Source organism: Glycine max, chromosome 3 (genome assembly GCF_000004515.6).
Source record: "Glycine max cultivar Williams 82 chromosome 3, Glycine_max_v4.0, whole genome shotgun sequence".
Classification (NCBI taxonomy): domain Eukaryota; kingdom Viridiplantae; phylum Streptophyta; class Magnoliopsida; order Fabales; family Fabaceae; genus Glycine; species Glycine max.
The window spans coordinates 37,426,104-37,445,233 of record NC_016090.4 but is presented as its reverse complement, the minus strand read 5'-3'; the positions used below and the strand labels follow the sequence as shown (position 1 = coordinate 37,445,233).

At 33.9% G+C, this 19,130-nt stretch overlaps 1 protein-coding gene across 2 annotated transcripts; it reads left to right on the top strand.

Moving 5' to 3' along the window:
* Positions 1-2,520: 2,520 nt before the first annotated feature.
* LOC100787892 (kinesin-like protein KIN-7K, chloroplastic) lies at positions 2,521-18,863 on the top strand. Of its 2 annotated transcripts, none has more exons than XM_041014064.1 (24): positions 2,521-2,927; positions 3,166-3,432; positions 3,525-3,622; positions 5,529-5,618; positions 6,547-6,599; positions 7,389-7,454; positions 7,529-7,582; positions 7,746-7,805; positions 8,686-8,764; positions 9,248-9,315; positions 9,799-9,861; positions 9,985-10,089; positions 10,490-10,594; positions 10,735-10,842; positions 12,546-12,689; positions 14,038-14,220; positions 14,326-14,484; positions 15,112-15,330; positions 15,962-16,102; positions 16,190-16,333; positions 16,408-16,458; positions 16,836-16,883; positions 16,964-17,167; positions 17,956-18,863. In XM_041014064.1, exons 2-24 carry the CDS (start codon positions 3,185-3,187, stop codon positions 18,508-18,510), a joined length of 3,045 nt encoding a protein of 1,014 aa, XP_040869998.1. In that variant the 5' UTR covers positions 2,521-2,927; positions 3,166-3,184; the 3' UTR covers positions 18,511-18,863. The 2 variants fall into 2 exon arrangements, with proteins under 2 accessions (XP_040869998.1, XP_003520545.2); XM_003520497.5 differs by having other exon boundaries at positions 2,522-2,927; positions 16,211-16,333.
* The last annotated feature ends 267 nt before the right edge of the window (positions 18,864-19,130 follow it).

Here is a 19,130-nt window from a genome sequence, read left to right as displayed (position 1 = left end):
TTGAATATCAAATATTGATAAATTTTTTCATGCTTATTGATAGATTTTTTCATGTTTTTCGTACTTCTCCAAAATTATTAAACACCTATTAAAGTCTAATTCACGATTCCTAACTAAGGAAATAATTTGTAATCATTTTTAGAATCAAAGAATGAACCAATCTAATAATGACCGATTCTCAGTTCAATCAGTCCAACTAACCAGTTCAGTCAAATTCTCAAAACACTACTAGTAAATGATACATTATTAAATTAAGGATTGAGAGTTGTTGACTATGAGAGCTAGGAGGAACACTCATAGCTCTTCAATCCGAAATCTAAGAGCTGGGAGAATCAATTCTTCAACCCAAAACCAAAGCATTAACTAAAATCCTACAACTGGATTTGAATTGGATTGTTGGCAAAAAAGAGACGTTGAATTGACAGGGCAAGCATGCAGAAGCTTTCCAGTAACAAAAGGTGTGTTCTAACTATATATGGGATCTCAACTAAACAAATTGATAAAATTACAGAAAGGTATAGAATAATCTAACCATATTTTTATACTTTAATAATTGAGGTGCTTGTGTTACATTAAAAAAGCTAGGAAAATATCTTACTCGGAAAGCATATCAGAATATATAAGCTTGCCCTAATAATGCGTAACACAAAAATGCCCGATACAAAAAGCAGTTGCAATAAGTGATTAGTTGGAAAATAAGTTCAAATTTTATACTATTATCATTTGGTTGTCGTGGTTGTAACTTGCAACAACCTGTAAGAGAAAGAACATTTAATCATACTATAAATTATACCTGAAGCACCAAACGTCACTTTTGTTGTTTTAGAAAAGAAAAAAAAAAAGATCAGGTATATGTGAGCAACTGCATGATGCAAGTCCAGAGCTTACAGATAGATCAAGTCAAAATAATACTGGGATTTTCTGCGTAAATAATATCATCAAATACGATTTCTATATTTAAAGCTGCTGGATTGGACTTGTATTCGCTGTCAATCTCGTCAGCGTCGAATAGTTTTGGATTTACAAACAAATCGATAGTCCGAGTAGAATTAAGTTTGTACTTTTAAAATAGTCTCAAATTTAATATATGAAAAAATGTGGTTTGTATAATAGTGATAACCAGAATCAAACTTAGAACTTCCTACATTTACTTTAACCCCACCACTAAACTGCATGTTTAAAAATAAGGTGAAAAAATATGTTTGAGGCTAAAGGATAAATTTCTGTTTTCATTTTACTTTTATATGTTGGGTGAATAAACGAAATTTGAGTGTAAATTAAAATTGGAAATCGTGGCTCAGTGGAAGGAATGAAATGAACACGGATAACTATAAAAATGAACATTAATATTTAAAGTGAAAACCCTCCAATACCAAGAGAAAAACCACGGAACAAACTTCAAAAAATATTTCACTATATTATAGAATATTATAATATTCTCTCTACTTTCTTTTACACACAAGAGATATAATATAGTGTATCCGGTGAGATCCATTTCTATTAAAATACTGCATTTTTACAGTTTCAAAGAACTATATAACTGTAGAGTTGATATCCATCTTGGTGTTATTTTTCACTCTCATGATTTATTCAACACTATTTTTTCTCTCGCTATTTTCTCATAATTACCCAAAAGTTTTGGTTTGCTTCTCCTTCATCTGCCAAGCACTCTATTTATAAATGACAAAAGATAGTGTGAACAATTGCAAGACTAGTCAACAAAAGCTGCATGGTAAAAAAAAGAAACTTTTCAAAGCCTTTCAACAATAACATGCAAAGATTAAGGGAGCTAAGTAAAAATTTTCTACTAGTGTGCAGGTACATTAAATGCATTATCCTATAGATGGCATTAAAATGTGTGTTGTAACAATTTTAACTATACAAATATGTATTAAGTCGATTCCGATGCAGTTACCTTTACCTACTTGCAAGACAAAATTAGTCATATTTATGTATTCAATTAACTATATATCCATATTGACATTGTTCTACTAGATAATAACAACAAATGAGGAGGATAGAGAGCACAATGCGAAGGTAACGTGAAAAATTAGTTTACATTGAAAGCTTTGGAGAGCCTAAGTGAGTGTCGTAGGTCCCATCCCTTGACACATGTAACTGTCATTGCTGGCGTATTAGTGTATACAGTACTAACTAGTAGTAATACTACCAAATACCAATTTCATCCCTACCTTCTTTGCACGCGCCTCTCGTGAAACTCTGAAAGACAAATCGGGCCTCTATGCGCGCTAAAAAAATAACTGAAAAAAAGATAGTAATTAGTTAATTTATGTACATCCAGCTAGAGAAACCATCAAACATATGAATGAATTGATGATTTCAGACTAATAAAAAAATTACTAAATATTAAATATTTAAAGAAAAAGTTCTGCTACTAATTCTATCCCAAAGAACAAAAAGAGAGAGTGAAAAATTTACTCTAGAGTCTAGACCCACCACACCACACCAGCACCAGCACCAACAACTAGCGTCTTTCTGTCTTGTTTGTACCATTTTCCCTTCCACACTCTCTTTATCCGAATTTATGGGACTTTTTTTAGTTTTTAGTCTCTCACTAACTAGTTACTTAGTTACTTACCATACCCGCGCCAGTTTCGTTCATTTCATCCAAGTTAAAAAGCAATATTGTCAATCATCACACTAATAATAAAGTTGGATTGAAAAATAATAAGGCCTTCTTCTCCGCTTTTGTTAATGAATGAAATCGCTTCCAAGCCAAGGCAATAACAATAACCTCTCTTTCTCTGCTGCTGAAGATGATGTTCTATTTTCTCTTTACTCTCTCTTGACTCACTCTCACTAACACTTTTCCTTTCCAACCCGATCTCTTCCCTTACTCCACAATGCGCCTCTGATTCTTTCTTTTCAGCTCAATTCTATTGTTCCATTCTTATGCATTGATTCAAGTAATTCACCTTTTCGTACTTTTTTTCGCCTTAATTTTTCTGCGTTATCGTTGCTCTATTGTTGCTTCTTTAAATTAGCTCGCTTTGGAATTTTAATAGACTCGCCTCACTCACATATTAACGTTTTCGTCTTGTTAATTTTCCGTTAGTTCAACGGTTTTTTCCGGAATTTGCGTTAATTGAGATGATGCTGTTTAATTGTTGATTAAACCTTTGTTTTTTGTGTTGATTGTTGAAGGTTTTGAGGAGGAGTGCCAATGGCATCGAAGCACGGTGTGAAATCGAGAAGGTTCGGATTGAGTGGCTCAAAAGCTGCGAATTCGCCTTCATCTTCCACCGCGTCGTCTTCTAAGCAGTTTCAGGAGTCATCGGCTGATGGTCTGAGCTCGTCGGCGAGGAGTAAGCCGCAGCATTTTGCTCCAGAAACTGTTGCGGCTGCGCCACCTTTGGATGGACAGAGAGTGAAGGAAAATGTCACGGTGACGGTCCGATTTCGGCCTCTGAAGTAAGTGTGGCCTTTTTCCAAATCATGTGTAGTTGTTGTGACTGTGTTCTTCGGATGCCTGTTAATTTGATTGAGGTCTGTGCGTGGGACAGTCCAAGGGAAATTCGACAAGGAGAGGAGATTGCTTGGTATGCAGATGGAGAAACTATAGTGCGAAATGAGTATAATCCGTCCATAGCATATGCATACGGTATAATATGCAAAACTGACATTTATGGATATGGGTTTTGTTCTTTACATATTTGTTCATTTGGGATGGAGGGTGAAGCATATATTATGAGTATGGTGCTTTTCAGGTTGAATGAACTAGAACAACATTCCATATAATTATTCTACATTCTTAGGCACATTGGCATTGAAGTATAAAACTTTTTGTGTTTATTTTTTAGAGTAAAATCTCAAATCTCATGATGATTTAATTGGTTAAGTAGAAACCAGATTTTTTTGTTGGAGGGTGGGGGTGTAGGGGTTTAATGAAAAATAAAATTGTTACACAGAATCCTCTTAAAACAGAACTAATAAAAAACCCACTCATATTAATACAAAATAGATCTCCCATCCTTCTGTAAATCTATGAATAAATCCATGTTCTGATCACCCAAGAGGAGCCAAATAAAAAAAAAATGTCCCAAAGCATAACTTGACGCATTCTTTTGCAAATCTGAGCTGCCCTTCCTAACCAAAGGTACCAAGACCAAAGTACTCTGAGTGTATCTCTCTGCAGTTCCAACTAACTTTTCCCTCCTTGCTACTGCTGAAACCTCTCAAATTAATCATCAGAAAATGCTCCAAGTTTCGAGATAGCCAAGGGATCACTATATAGTCCAAAAGTAAGAGTCCCTCTAAATGTAGCTGCTAAAAATGTGCAACTGTTCCTGAATTAGAAAATAGGTGATTAGCCATTACGTATATGGGCCTACAGTGCTGCATACCATTAGTATTAATCTTGTTGAGGCAGCTGCTGAAATGAAAGGTTTGACCTTTTACAAAGTTTTGGTTTCAAAACAGTTTCTCAAGAAGGAAATTTTCTGTGTTTGTAAAATGAATGAGAATTGAGAAATTGGAAGGAGGATCTAAAAGAAAAACTAAAATATACTTCTGTTCGGAAGTATCCGTGTCTCTCATAATCCTAGAGAAATGGGAAATTGAAGAAATGTTGGTGCCTTAATTAATATCAAAATCAAGGATGGGGGATTGAAGCAAGAAAGACAATCTACAGAGAATTTAGGGAATGAGAATGCTTTCTTATTCTTATTCAAGAGAATGTATTAGCAGTACATAGGTTCTGGTCGTTCTGCATATCATCAATATATATAGACTCTTGATAGACTTAATGGAGACTATTCCTTTGGATTATAATAAGTGATTCAACTTCCTAGACACTAGTACCCTTGAACATAAAATGCGTTTTAGCATGTCATACATGAACCACACTCACTTCAAACAATCTGCACTGGACTTTATTAAAGACAGATGCTAGACAAACAAGCCTGAAGAATCAGCATAATCTGACCTAATGGGAAAAAATGTGCCTTTCCTGTTCCATTTTCACAGATATTTTGGATACAGGGCACCAAAAAGAAACCGATTGAGAGTCTTAACATAGGACACTGTATTGAGAAAAGGCCATTTGAGGACTTGACAGTTGGCATCCAACCAAATTAGCAAAAGAATTCAGGATTTAATTCTTTATATTAGTTCTGGCCAACCTATTATTTATTACATTAATTTTGAAGCGAACAACAAAACCAATAACAATTTCTGTATTGTACTAATTATAAGGATCAATGTGAGCCATTGGGTTCTACCTAACAAAACCCAAAATTTCCCTAAAACTATTTAGTCCAAGATCTTTATTGATAGTTTCTCCTAGTGTTCATGACATAGGCAGAGTAATGATATTCACAAAGATGTCATCATCCTATTTGAGATAAAAAGATTTCAAATGTTACGAAATTGTACATTTTTGGCAAATCCAATAGATCATCATTTAATGTACATTTTATTCTCAATAAACAGTCCCCCCCCCCCCCCCCCCCTATCTCTCATTTGCCAATGTTGTGCATTGAATTATTAATTTTTTTATTTGTTTCTAGATCGTGTCTTTGGTCCCACAACCACAACTCGTCAGGTCTATGATGTTGCTGCTCAGCATGTTGTTAGTGGTGCTATGGAGGGCATCAATGGTAATTAACATATTGAACTTACTACTTACCACTTATTTAGCATGGTCAAGGAACAGAATCTATTCTTCCTTTAGTCAAGTCATCCTTTCATTGTCCTTAATATAATACAGATCACATTTTGGATGTATTATTAGATTTGAAATAATATTTAATCTTGGTCATATGTTAAGTAATTAGGTATTTGTATTATGATTTAGTGTATTTTGATGTGAGCTCTTAGCTAGATACTGATGCTCATTTAAAATTAAAGTTGTTATTTTCACTTTGGTAGAGCTGCATTAAAAGATTTTATGAGCAATGGATTTTTAGTCAAAGATATCCATATCTTGTTGAACATGAATGCCAAAATCAGATATGATTCCACAAAAATGGTATCAAAGGCCTTTTTGAAAATTTCTGAGGGACTGAAATGCCATTAGCATCCATATAATTTTGATCCTTTTGTATAAATGCCATATCATTTGGCTTTCTTGATCACTCCTCTTATAAGATAAAATAAGATTGTGAACTATGTCATCTTATGTTGGTAGCCAGATCATGATGTAACCCCCTAGAAGTTTGAGATTTGAGATTTGAGTTTGACACCATAGAAATCAGTTTGCACATTTTCCTTTGCATGCAACGAAATAACCAGTAGGGCCGGACCTTGGGAGAATTCATGAGAAAAGAAACTGAATTATCTTGATGACTTATCATGGAAATATTGTGACTCACATCACATTTCTCATATGGGCTGTAGTCATGCAATTTCCTTGATATTGAAACCTATTTATTTTTTACTCGTTTCTTCTTGAAGTCGACCATTTCAGTTAAAAGTAACTGCGCATAGAGAAGAATGTGGTCCAGTAACTTCTAGATTGTTTTCACTTGCATTCCTGTCTTATTAAGTTGAGTAATTAGCATACAAACTCCTCTGTTTTTCATACAGGTACAGTATTTGCATATGGGGTAACAAGCAGTGGGAAGACTCATACAATGCATGTGAGACCACAGTTATTTTCTGCCTTCATCTTGTTGATCTGCATGTTTATGATAAATACATATTCATGTTTTTTATGGTCTTTCAATGCATTCTACTTAAGTCTTTAAACCACACTCAAATCACAAAAGAGCAATTGCTGACCATTGTGATACTTGCCATTTTTTATTCTGATATATTATTGATGGGTTGGTAACTTGAGGTTGTTTCTCTTTGTTGAGCTTCTTGGTTTTTCTGGACTTGTACATTGAGTCCCATGATGAACTATCTCAACAAATTTGCAACTATATTTGGTTTCAGCAGCAGCTACAACTCTTAGCTTGGTATCTTATCAAGTATATGAAATTACAGGATAACATAACCTCTTTCTGATCATTAGGATTTTATTACTTTAAAACTGTTCACATTAATGGGTCACTCTAATTTAAACCTGTTAAAACTTGCTAGTGGATCCTGGATATATTATAACTTCAAAGACTCCATTCCTTTCTCTTTGCTGCTAGCCTATATTCTACTCCTTGTTTTATTTGAAAATTCTTGTAGTCGTGCATTATCAAGGTTGATTTGCTGGTACCTAGTTGGAATTGTACTCTGTTTTTGGAATATATTTTCAGACTAATTTTTCATGGGTTGCTATAAGATTTTGTGTGAAAATATAGCATGACAGGTTATGACTCAATTAACTGTCATACTGATGATGTTGAGTTCTGGTACGAATTTGGATTAGTTGATGTGACACTATAGCTCATAAATTCGTATCATACCTCTTGCTCATATGTTCATATTTTCAGGGTGATCAAAGATCTCCTGGAATCATACCCCTTTCCGTGAAGGATGTTTTTAGCATTATCCAAGAGGTATGTCAAATACCACTCTCTATGTTGAACTTTGTATTATGGAGATTACATAGTCTGATTCTTCTGCATACCAGACTCCAAACCGAGAGTTTCTCCTTCGAGTTTCATACTTGGAGATCTACAATGAGGTGGGCTTTCTTGCTATCTAGCTCATTTCTTGTAATGATATGTTCACACGGATTGTCTTCCATTGACATAGCTATTTCCCTCAGGACTTTGCCTGAAAATAAATTTAGTTAATGCTTCTTTGTTCCTCGGAGTGTTATGCTCAAAGCTTCCTTTTTATTTTAGGTGGTTAATGACTTATTAAATCCAGCAGGACAGAACTTAAGAATCAGAGAGGATGCTCAGGTACTGATCATAGTTTTCTTATCTTTCTTCCTATATATTTATCTCTATATCACTAAATTAAGAGGAAAGATTCTCTGATCCGAATTTTTATGATTGATTCTTTTTTTTTTTGGTGAAAATCTATGATTGATTCATACTTGAAAAGAGAACTGAAATTGTATAGTATTTTTTAAGCTATAGCAGTACATACAATATAGACAGGAAAATAAATGCTAACCTAAAGATTTTAGGCCAAAAATCTTAAATAACAATATTAAGAAGGAAGTTAGAAAAATTAATCCTAATTACAATGAATAAGGAAATATTCTACACATAATTACACTTACTAATACTCTCCTTCAAACTGGTGAATGGATATCTATCATTTTCAGCTTGCTGATATATCTTGAAAGCGTTTCATCAGAAGTCCCTTGGCTAGTACATGTCCCAGCTAATTGAGCCAAATAACCATTTGATGCATAAAAGCAAATTTTGGTTTATAGATGATGATTCACTCTGGCTTCTTTAATAAGTGATTATTAACAATTCTTGGATTTTACTGTTTTAAAACACTAGTGAGATGAGTTTTAGAGAAATGAACCTTTTGTTGTCAAACCTAGTGAAAGCTAAAACTTAAATCTAGAGGCAAAATGGTAATTTTGTTTTGTATAATAAATAACAAAATTGTTTGTCAGACACTGTTTCAAACAGTTTTGAGTATTTTGATGCATAAAATTTTTTCTTGTTCTTTCTTTATATAGAATGTATAATACTAACAATCGAAGCCATCACCATATTAACAAAAGTCAGATGTATAGTTGTTGAAATACTTATTCAAAGTTCTATGAACAGAAGTATCTTGAAGAAGGCCTGTATCATGTGTATATTGATTCATATGTAGGGCACCTATGTTGAGGGAATAAAGGAAGAGGTTGTACTCTCCCCTGCTCATGCACTGTCCCTTATTGCAGCTGGAGAAGGTATAAGTTCCAGCTAGTTTTGTTTTCTTGTGGATTATTTTAGTTTTCTGGTCTTTGTGTACCATAATAACGTGGGCTGTTATGTTTTATGCTTTTATTTTTGCGTCTTCTGTAATTAACTATTGATGTTTTTATGTACTTTTAAAATTGAGTATTTATATAAAGAGTGAAGAAGAAAACAAACCATCTCACTCATCTCCATAATATTCTTTGTTGGGCTTCTTTCTTTTGGGAAATAGGTTATGCTTAGGCATTAAAATAGGTGTATTATTTGACAAATTTAATCTTGTATTCTCAAAATGTAGTTTCATATAGTGTTTATGGGCTATTTCTTAAAAAATAAAAAACTAAATAAAACTGTTTATTGGTCCTGTGAATGATCATAAGAATTGGGTTCTTCTACAATTCTACTTGATGCCCTACTGTTTTGTTATTTAATGTGTCCCTTTCTTTATTCTTGACAAAACTTTGATTTGATAACAGAGCACAGACATGTTGGGTCTACAAACTTCAACCTACTCAGCAGCAGGAGCCATACAATATTTACGCTGGTGGGTTTATACCATCTTAAAGGAAGAATTATATTGTTTTAATTGTTTAACAACATGGTTCTTTAATATTATGTACTAATTAAATCGATGTTTATGTTTAATCAGTTACTTTAGAGAACTTAAATGTAATAAGCAGATAATGTAGCTATGCAGTTGGTAATTTATCCCGGTAACCAACAAATGAATTACCATGGGAAAACTCATGAATAAAAACAGAGCATCATCCAACCCAAAACTTCATGATGAGAATGCACCTTAATATTGTTTTATCTTTCCTAGAATAAGGAATGCCTGCTGGGAGGTGGGGGTAGTTATTAAAACTGTATTCTAAATATTCAGCTAGATCATCAATAATAACAATCTGGACCTTAAGCAGTCCAGGAACAAGAAAATGGAACACCAAGATGTTAGCTATATCGTTCAATTGCTTTTACATATATGATGTTCTTTTATTCTTTTTAATTTCATACCACTTTGTAACAGACTATAGAGAGTAGTCCATGTGGTGAAAATAGTGAAGGAGAAGCAGTAACACTGTCACAACTGGTAACTAAACCTTTTTGGTTGAATTTCATTTTCTTTAACATGGAATGGATGATGATTACGTGTTCATGTTTTATATTTTTCTTTTTTTTCTTACATTTTTTAATATTTTACTTAAACTTGCAGAATCTCATCGATCTAGCAGGTTCTGAGAGCTCAAAAGCTGAAACAACTGGTATGAGAAGGAGAGAAGGATCTTATATCAATAAAAGTCTTCTAACTCTTGGAACTGTGAGGTCTCTAACCTTTTCTTTTCATTGTATGTTAGAATGTACTATAAAACTGTTTATTTGTCTTCCCTCACAACTCAAACCTGTATGATCATTGATCTCTTTACTTGCTCCATGGACTTCCTTTTTTGTATTCTAAGCTTTTGGCCTTCTCTTTCTTTTATGAGTTTTCTCTTAGGATATGTTTGTTTTGCAATGGTTACCTTGATTTATTTTAGAATGTTTTCAGTTCTTCTTCATGAGATGTTCAGCAACCAGTTGTGTTTCCACTGTTATTGATAGAATGATGGTACATTGATGTAAAATGGTTTCCAAGCATGGATAGTTCACTGGATGCTGTTATATTCATTGGACATGTGTGTTTATGCCTGTGTTGAATTGTAATTATATTTGTTCCACAGGTTATTTCAAAATTGACTGAAGATAAAGCTAGTCACATACCTTACAGGGATTCCAAATTGACTAGAGTTCTTCAGTCTTCGCTCAGTGGTCATGGACGTGTTTCTGTAAGGCTTCCCTTGTGTAGATATTTTCACATACATGCATTTATTTATTTGTGAATAGATTTCGTTATACATATCTTTGTGGTAGAAATGCTTAAACATAAACCAGCAATTCTAATAGCTTATTGTCATTTTAAATACAGCTTATTTGCACAGTAACCCCTTCATCTAGTAGTACTGAAGAGACACATAATACATTGAAGTTTGCTCACCGGGCAAAGTACATTGAAATACGAGCAGCACAAAACAAGGTAAGTTAAATTTGATGATTTTTTTTTTTTTGGTTGAATCAGAATTATATTCCTACCAAATGACAATCTACAGCCTGCACACAATACAAAGAACAATAAACAGCTCCTAATCTTTCTTCTGCATAAGTATAGAAATTTCTGACATTCATCACCACTTTCTCGTTTAGCATCAAAATTCTTACCAACTCCACGTGCAATTCTGGGGTATGTTTATCTCTCAAATTTTTAATGGAAGAGAATGCGAGATGTTTTGAATGGTTTTCTTTTTATTGCATTGGAAGAATTTCTAAGAACCCCGATTTAGAAGGCAATTGGGAATGCTGAAACTATAGGGTTTTAGGTATTGAAGGAGAAAGATGAGAGAATAGAGATTATGTATAATATTGTGATGAGTTACAAGGTGAAATCATAAAGCACTACCCCTTATCAATGTATGGGCGGTCCTAACTCAATCCCACAAAATTGTTTTGTAAGTTGAGTTCTGCCCAAGCTTTATTAGGACTAAATTATAGAGTTCCAAGCCAAAAGATAAGGTGCATGCATAGTGAGAATTGAATTTTTGTCACTAAGGTTTAGGTAGTTTAAATGCAAAGTGGAAGATTGCATTTTACTAGATAAAGCTTATTTGAATGGATGCATTGGAAGTTGTTTTTGTTTCAACTTTTAAGAGAACTTATTTATTATAGTTGGTGGCAATATTCACTATAAATAGATAAGAGAATAAGTGGAGAAATAACACATGAAGAGAGTGTGTAAAAAGAGAGATTGTGAAACAAAGTCTCTTTGTTGAGAGAAAAGTGTCTTTGTGTGAAAGTCCTATCATTTCTTGTAACCATTGAGTGGGGTACTCGGGTTTGTTGAGTGATACACTATTTGGGGCGGGTTACAATCTTGTAATCATTTTTGTGATAGTGAAATATTTTTTGAAAGGATTCCGTGGACGCAAGCAAAAGGTGCTGAAACACGTTAAATTCTTATGTTTGTTATTATTTTTCCTACAGTATAATTTTTGTTGTGTTCTAATGATCTTTTGTGGGTGTGACTAATTTTATTTGAGGGAATGTTAATTACCCAACATAGATTGGCCATATCTCTAGTTGAGTGGGATCTCAAAACCCTGAGAGCTGACATCTCAGCTGCTACTCTAAGACACTTCACTCAACCTTTCTAGTTAGTCCCTCCATAGGTAGTCCCTTTTCGATATACTGAAAACCAACTCTGATGGGCCGCAATTAAGGCGGGGTGACCTCGGTTAAAGCAACTTTCCAACACGTTATTTATACTAATACTTGATTATAATCCTAACTAAATAAGGACGCATCACAAGATAATAAAGAAATGAGGAAACCAATTGTAAGAGATGATGAGAAAATATGGAAACTAATTCTAGGAGATAATCTAAGATACTCTATATTACTCAAAAGATATAATCAAAGATATTATTAGATATCTTCTGTACATTCTAATGGATTTTCTATATATGCAGTAGTAAGTGTTCAAATCTTTAAAAATTCAGTGACATATTTTTGTGTAATTTGGAAACTAGATGGTGCTCTTGACTTCACTTCAGTGCTCTATCTCTATTGTTTCTTAAGAAGTTCTACTGCTTTTCTTTTCTGGAACCCCTTTTCTTATAGATAATCACATCCTTTCTGTTCTCTCATTATTTTATTTTATTTTTAAAATTTGAACTAAACCTGCAGATAATTGATGAGAAATCACTTATCAAGAAATACCAACAAGAGATTCAATGCTTAAAGGAAGAACTGGAAAAATTAAAGAGGGGTATTGTCACAGTTCAACCAAAAGATACCGAGGATGATGACATTGAGCTCCTAAAACAGAAGGTAGGTAATGTTATATATAAATCACGGCCTTTTATTTTATTTGATTGTTAGTAGTCTGTCTCAAGTGAGAACTCTTTTTATTTTGAGAAATGAAAACTATAAATTTGGATCAAACAATTATACATGGATGGTCAAGATTAAAAGTTAATTAATAGTCACATGTCCACTTAACAAAGTCATGTACATTTTTCTTTTAATCTTGACCATTAATGACATATATGTGTACTCCTTATTTCTTATGATAGAAGAGTTATCGATGATATGTTCTTTCTATATATAGGTAAGGGGTCGACTTAGTCTAAGGGTGACTCTTGTTTAACTTACTCCATTTAATAACGTTTTATAAACATTGAATTTCATTCATCCAACTTCTGGTTAGACACATTAAGCAGATCAAGTATTCTATACAATTTTAAAATTATTTTATGTTTCATCAATCAACTTTATTTTAACATATAAATATTTTTCAGAATAAAAGTAAAAGTTGGATGTAAAACATATAGCTATGAATGTGAAATTATCTAAACTTTGACATGCATGACCATCAAGATAATATCACAAGATTAATTGGTTGAATTTGCAAATTTTAAATTTATATCAAATTATTAAGTGCCAAAAAATTACTCCTAGAGAAAGTTGATCCTTTTCCCCATACATACATATATATAGAGAAAGAGGAGGGATTCACTTACTCCAAGAGTAACTCTTTTATAATTACTCTTCATCCTCACCATTCATTTTCTTGAGATCTAATGGTTAAGAGAAGTTACTTATTACAATAATTAGATCTTAAGAAAATAAACGGTGAGGATGAGAAGTAACTATAAAAGAGTTACTCTTGGAGTAAGTGGATCCCCTCCCATATATATATATATAGGATTTCAAAAGGTGAATATTTCTATTCTTTCCTAGAAGTTGATCATAAACCAGGATTCACTACAGTACTCCCTCTGCAGTAGGTAGTGCTGTATTACTTTTTCAAAAGTACTTATTGATTAATTAAAATTACAAGTTGAGTAATAAAAGTTACAAACTAAGCAATAAAAACCTTTAACTTCAATTACTGAAGTCTGTAACTTTTATTACTTTATTCTGTAACATTTAGTATAAAATATATAATTTTAGAAAAAGGTAGAATTGTACTCCTGTTTTTGGTGGGAGTACCTATGTGAACCCTGCATATATATCCAAGGAATTTTATTTTATTTTAATTCTAAAAGCATAATGTATGGATTTGGAAATGAGTTTACTTAATTACTGTGAAGTAAATTTGCTGCATATTGAATTCATCAGCATTATGTAATTAGCATTCTGATCTTGAATGGTTCTCAATTTTAATTATTTAAAGTTAGAAGATGGTCAAGTTAAGTTGCAATCCCGATTGGAACAAGAAGAAGAAGCTAAAGCTGCTTTATTAGGCAGAATTCAACGGTTGACTAAGTTGATTTTGGTCTCCACAACAGCATCATCGTCCACAAGATTTCCTAACAGACCTGGTCCTCGTAGAAGACATTCCTTCGGGGAAGAGGAGGTATGTCTCATGTTGCACCAATTTTCTCCCCTTTTCTTCTAAATTCCAGGATTTTAGATTACTTTCAATTCTCTTTAATTTTTTAACTATCGATTATGTTTGCAGCTGGCATACCTTCCATACAAAAGGCGGGATTTAATCTTAGACGAGGAAAATATTGATTTGTATGTTAATCTGGAGGGAAATGCTGCAACAGCTGATGATTCTTTTAAGGGCGAGAAAAAGATGAAGAAACATGGATTACTAAATTGGTTGAAGTTACGTGTAAGTTGTCCATTACTCCATTGATGTTTGATGATGCTTGGGAATTGGGATTTTTACAACATGGTTGAAAATATAACATGTTAATTTTCAACTTGTAGAGCTTGCATGTTTTGATTACGAGGCTTGATTCAGATCCTTTTTCTTTCATTTTGTTTAAACCTATCAGAATTATGTAACTGGTCCTCTTATTTGTTGTCTGCTACACCAGTTCTTGACCACCCCGTGTATTTTAGCAATAAGAACATAAAATAATCTGTTTGCCCTCCTATTTAAAATAATGTAACAAACTGGTTTAGTAATGGCTTTTTATGTACTTGTTGGTATTATTCCTTTATTTTTATCGAAACTTTAGAGAATAGTGTCATTTACATCTCTAAGAATTGGAATTTCAAGCTTTCTCTGGGCCATGCATTCGTCACACCGAGTTACTTTTCACAAGTTTATAATCACATATAGCTTAAGTAACACTCATTTACTTTGCATGCTGGCCTCTGGGGTGTGCTTGATTAGGTACCTTGTTTAACATCTTATATAACCGAAGTTGTATAATGGATCCTTTCATCTGGGGCACTTTTTATAAGTTAATTTCTATTTGTTTAAACTAGTGTCTTTCTCTATTTTTATCAGAAACGAGACAGTGCCTTGACTGGCACTAGTGATAAATCCAGTGGAGCAAAATCTACTAGCACACCTTCCACACCTCAAGCAGAAAGTGGTAATCATGTGGAGTCCAGACTTTCTCATTCTCAACCTGCAGAAAGCTCTCCCTCTGCTGATCTTGCATCAGAGGCAAGAGAGGATAAATATATTCATGAGGACAGTTTATTGGGACAGGAGACTCCTTTGGTACGTAATTGACTGTTTTTTTTTCCTTACTGTAGCTTTGGTGAAAAATGCCAATTTCTAGCCTTTGGAAAATTTGATATTCACTCTAGTATTAAATGGGACAAAACACCAGGCAGCGTATATATGTTTTTCCAAATACCAGTAAAGTGATTGTCATGTCAAAACTCTCTTAAATGCTTTGAAAACCACCACAAAAGACATCATTTGTGCTAGTACTGTATATAGTTTTTGGCTCTCGTGTTACCCTCAAGTGCATTTCAGTGAATAAATGTCCTTCTCTTACCAGAGAAAAGTTTATCCCGATTTCCAACATTGTTTATTTGGTTTGTGGTCTGTTGTTACCTCCTTTTGTTTTCAAATATTACACTTCGTCTGGTGATCATTTTACTTGTTCATTGAAGTGTCAGTGTTCTGACCTAAAATAGTAGGCATGGGTTACCATCAGTTTGAGAAATATCTATGAAACCACTGTTATTTGTGGGAAAATATCTATGATATTAAGATGAAGAAATATAGTGGATATGTGGCTGTTAAATTCTGGGCAATGATGTGTGATGGCTGTATATTATGTGGATATCTGTATTTTTACCTTATGAGATGTCGCTTTTTTATTTATTTTCTTAATTTCTAGACAAGCATCAAATCGGTTGATCAGATTGATCTTCTGAGGGAGCAGCACAAGATTTTATCTGGAGAAGTGGCACTTCATTCAAGTGCTTTGAAGAGGCTATCTGACGAAGCAACAAGAAATCCTCAGAATGGTCATATTGATGTAGGTTACTAACTCCTTTTAGTCATAACTGATTGATGTGTTTATTTGAGTGATTAAAGCTGTAATTCTGACTATCATGGCTGAAAGTTTTGTTTAATTCATACCAAGGTGGAGATGAAAAAGTTGAAGGATGAAATTACAGCAAAGAGTGAACAAATAGATTTGCTGGAAAAGCAAATTTCTAATTCTTTCATTGCTTCAGATAAGACAGAACACTCAGGAGCATTGCAGGTACGTTCACTAGGCATCATTATTGCTTTTTTCACTTGTTTTTAGTCCAACCTAATACTTGATTTGTACAACAGACTGTTGCTGAGCTGATGGCACAATTAAACGAGAAATCCTTTGAACTTGAGGTGACAGTTATTTACACCTTGCTATTATTTGCTAACATATCATTGCCTTAGACTGAAAGTCCAAATGGAATTGAATAGAAAGTTGCACCCTACAGTAGTCTTTTTGTGGAACATATGGGAGGTCAATCCATTAGTTCTTAGATACAATTATATTGTAGTACTTTCCAATCAGAACAAAAGATACATTATAGTTACGTCAACTATTTGAAGTAGTCAATATTTTTAAAGCCATGCTTCTGATCATGCCAGACAGCTGTAGTGCTATATGATCATGTAGCATTGACATTTCTACCTGTGCATGAACATGTGGCCTTACTCAGGTTGTTTTTTTTTTTATGAGCCAGGATTAACTAATGCACATTGTTATGCTAATTCAGGTCAAAGCAGCAGATAACCGTGTAATTCAAGAACAGCTTAATCAGAAGGTGAAATACCTAGCTTAAACTTGAAATTCTTTTTGTTCTTTTAGTCGTGTTCTTATCTAAGTGAGTAATGGCATTATCAGATTTGTGAATGTGAAAGCCAGCAAGAAACGATTGCCTCTCTTAAACAGCAACTTGCTGATGCATTGGACTTGAGAAATTTCAGCCATGTAGTCAATCATTCACAAAATTTCTCTGGAACCAAAGATTATTGTGGTGAACTTCATCTTGACAAGGGGAATGTGACAATAAACAATTCAAATGAAGGGATTCAATTGCAAGCACAGGTACCTTGTGTGATCTTTGTTGGTTGTTCTTAGAATTCTTAATCTTGCATTCCTGTGGCACTGATTACTTTTCCAGCAATTTCCCTTAAAAAGCTACATATAATGTTCTAATGATACAGTACTCATTGCAAACTACTTTTTTTAACTTCATTATCACGGAGCAAAGATTTACTTCAAGTGAGAGCACTATCCTGTTATGACTTATGAGTTGCAAGGGTAGCAAATCTTAACTGTTGGATCTACCACAGAATAATCAAGATTATAAATTACTTTAAATTACCTCTTGACTTTATGTTCTCATCTTCGGCTACGTGCATGATCTCATGGTCAAGATATGTATACATACAAAACCTCAGCCTGTCTACACTACCATGCTTATAGTTTGAAAAGGTTGGAATCTACTCGTGATTCAATTTATCCAATTTTGATTCAGGAAAGTAACCGATTTCTTATTTATTTCTCTGACAAAATATTGAAAATAAGGAGTGTAATCTGAAATTGGTTTATATCTCTTAACTCCCACTTGAGTTTGTTTTCTACCTTGGGAGCTTTTAGTTTGTGAAGAAACCTTTTAAATAGTGATTAAGTTTCAAATTTTACGAATTGAAAAGTGAAAACTAATATCTTCATCATTCCTATGAGAGAAGAAATGTCTAGAATAAACTGTTTGATTGTTTCTAGCTGTCATCTATTCTGCATTTAGTCAAGTTATCATCTTCGAATGGCATCAATTATTTTGTATATAGTCAAGTCAGTATTCCCACTGATGTTGTGCACTTCTTAATTAGATAAGTGAGATAGAAGATCTGAAGCAGAGAGTGGCAGAACTAACAGAATCAAAGGAGCAGTTAGAATTTAGAAATCAGAAATTGGCAGAAGAGAGTTCCTATGCTAAAGGGCTTGCTTCAGCTGCTGCTGTTGAGCTTAAGGCACTGTCAGAAGAAGTTGCCAAATTCATGAACCAGAACGAGAGACTAGCTGCTGAGCTAGCTGCATCCAAGAATTCACCCGCTGAACGTAGAACTAGTGGCACAGTCCAAAATGGACGAAGGGAAAGTCATGCTAGAGTTAGACGAAATGATCAGGGTGCATCAAACGCCAATATCAAGAGAGAATTAGCCTTGAGCAAAGAAAGGGAACTTTCATATGAAGCTTCCCTTTTAGAGAAAGATGAGAAAGAGGCCGAACTTCAAAGAAAGATTGAGGAGTCAAAGAAAAGAGAAGCATACCTGGAAAATGAACTTGCCAACATGTGGGTCCTTGTGGCAAAGCTAAAAAAGTCACAAGGAGCTGAAACTGATGTTTCGGTGTCAACCATAGAGAATTTGCAGTTGGATGGTTGAGGTTTGATGTGATCTTGTAATAGTGACTTTTGAGTGGATCCATTATTACAATTTACTTTCAATAGGAGTGGTTTGAGAGAGAGGTGTGTAAAGATTGTTGTTCGCAGGAAAGTGTGCTATTCTCTTCCCCCTCCATCCCCATCATTTTTGGTCCATAGCAAGGGTCCAATTTGTATATCCAAATTATAGTTGCTTGACTCGCTTCGCTTCCCTTCTCCCTTGCATTCCTATCTCCATCCTTCCAAATGTTGAGCTAATTTGGTCCCTTTTTAATTTTTTCTTTGGTTGACATCTCTATAGGGATGACGTTTAAAGCATAGAAAGTAATATTGGCTTCAAATTTGCGTTAAAAACGGAGTCCCGCTCGCGTTCCTTTAACATTCTTTAATCTTTTCGCTGTTAATAGGAGGGCAAAAAGTTTTTTATATTTAATAATAAATTAATAATAATGATTCACCTAAATTGGAAAAATACTGCTGGTTGAAGTTGTTTCAAATCTTTGCTAGGGCAGTTTAGTATTTTGCCCACGAGAGAGGCCGATTGGGGTGGGATTCCAGCTAAAATGCTGCTGTAGAAAACATTTTTATGTATAGGATTTAAGGTACACATTTTATCATTTT

What these genes read in the sequence shown, in the direction of transcription:
- LOC100787892 (XM_041014064.1), top strand. Translation starts at nt 3,185, where the DNA reads ATGGCATCGAAGCACGGTGTGAAATCGAGAAGGTTCGGATTGAGTGGC. An exon ending in TAAATTGGTTGAAGTTACGT is followed by an intron (nt 14,485 to 15,111) that starts GTAAGTTGTCCA and finishes TATTTTTATCAG; the next exon opens with AAACGAGACAGTGCCTTGAC. An exon ending in AACACTCAGGAGCATTGCAG is followed by an intron (nt 16,334 to 16,407) that starts GTACGTTCACTA and finishes TTTGTACAACAG; the next exon opens with ACTGTTGCTGAGCTGATGGC.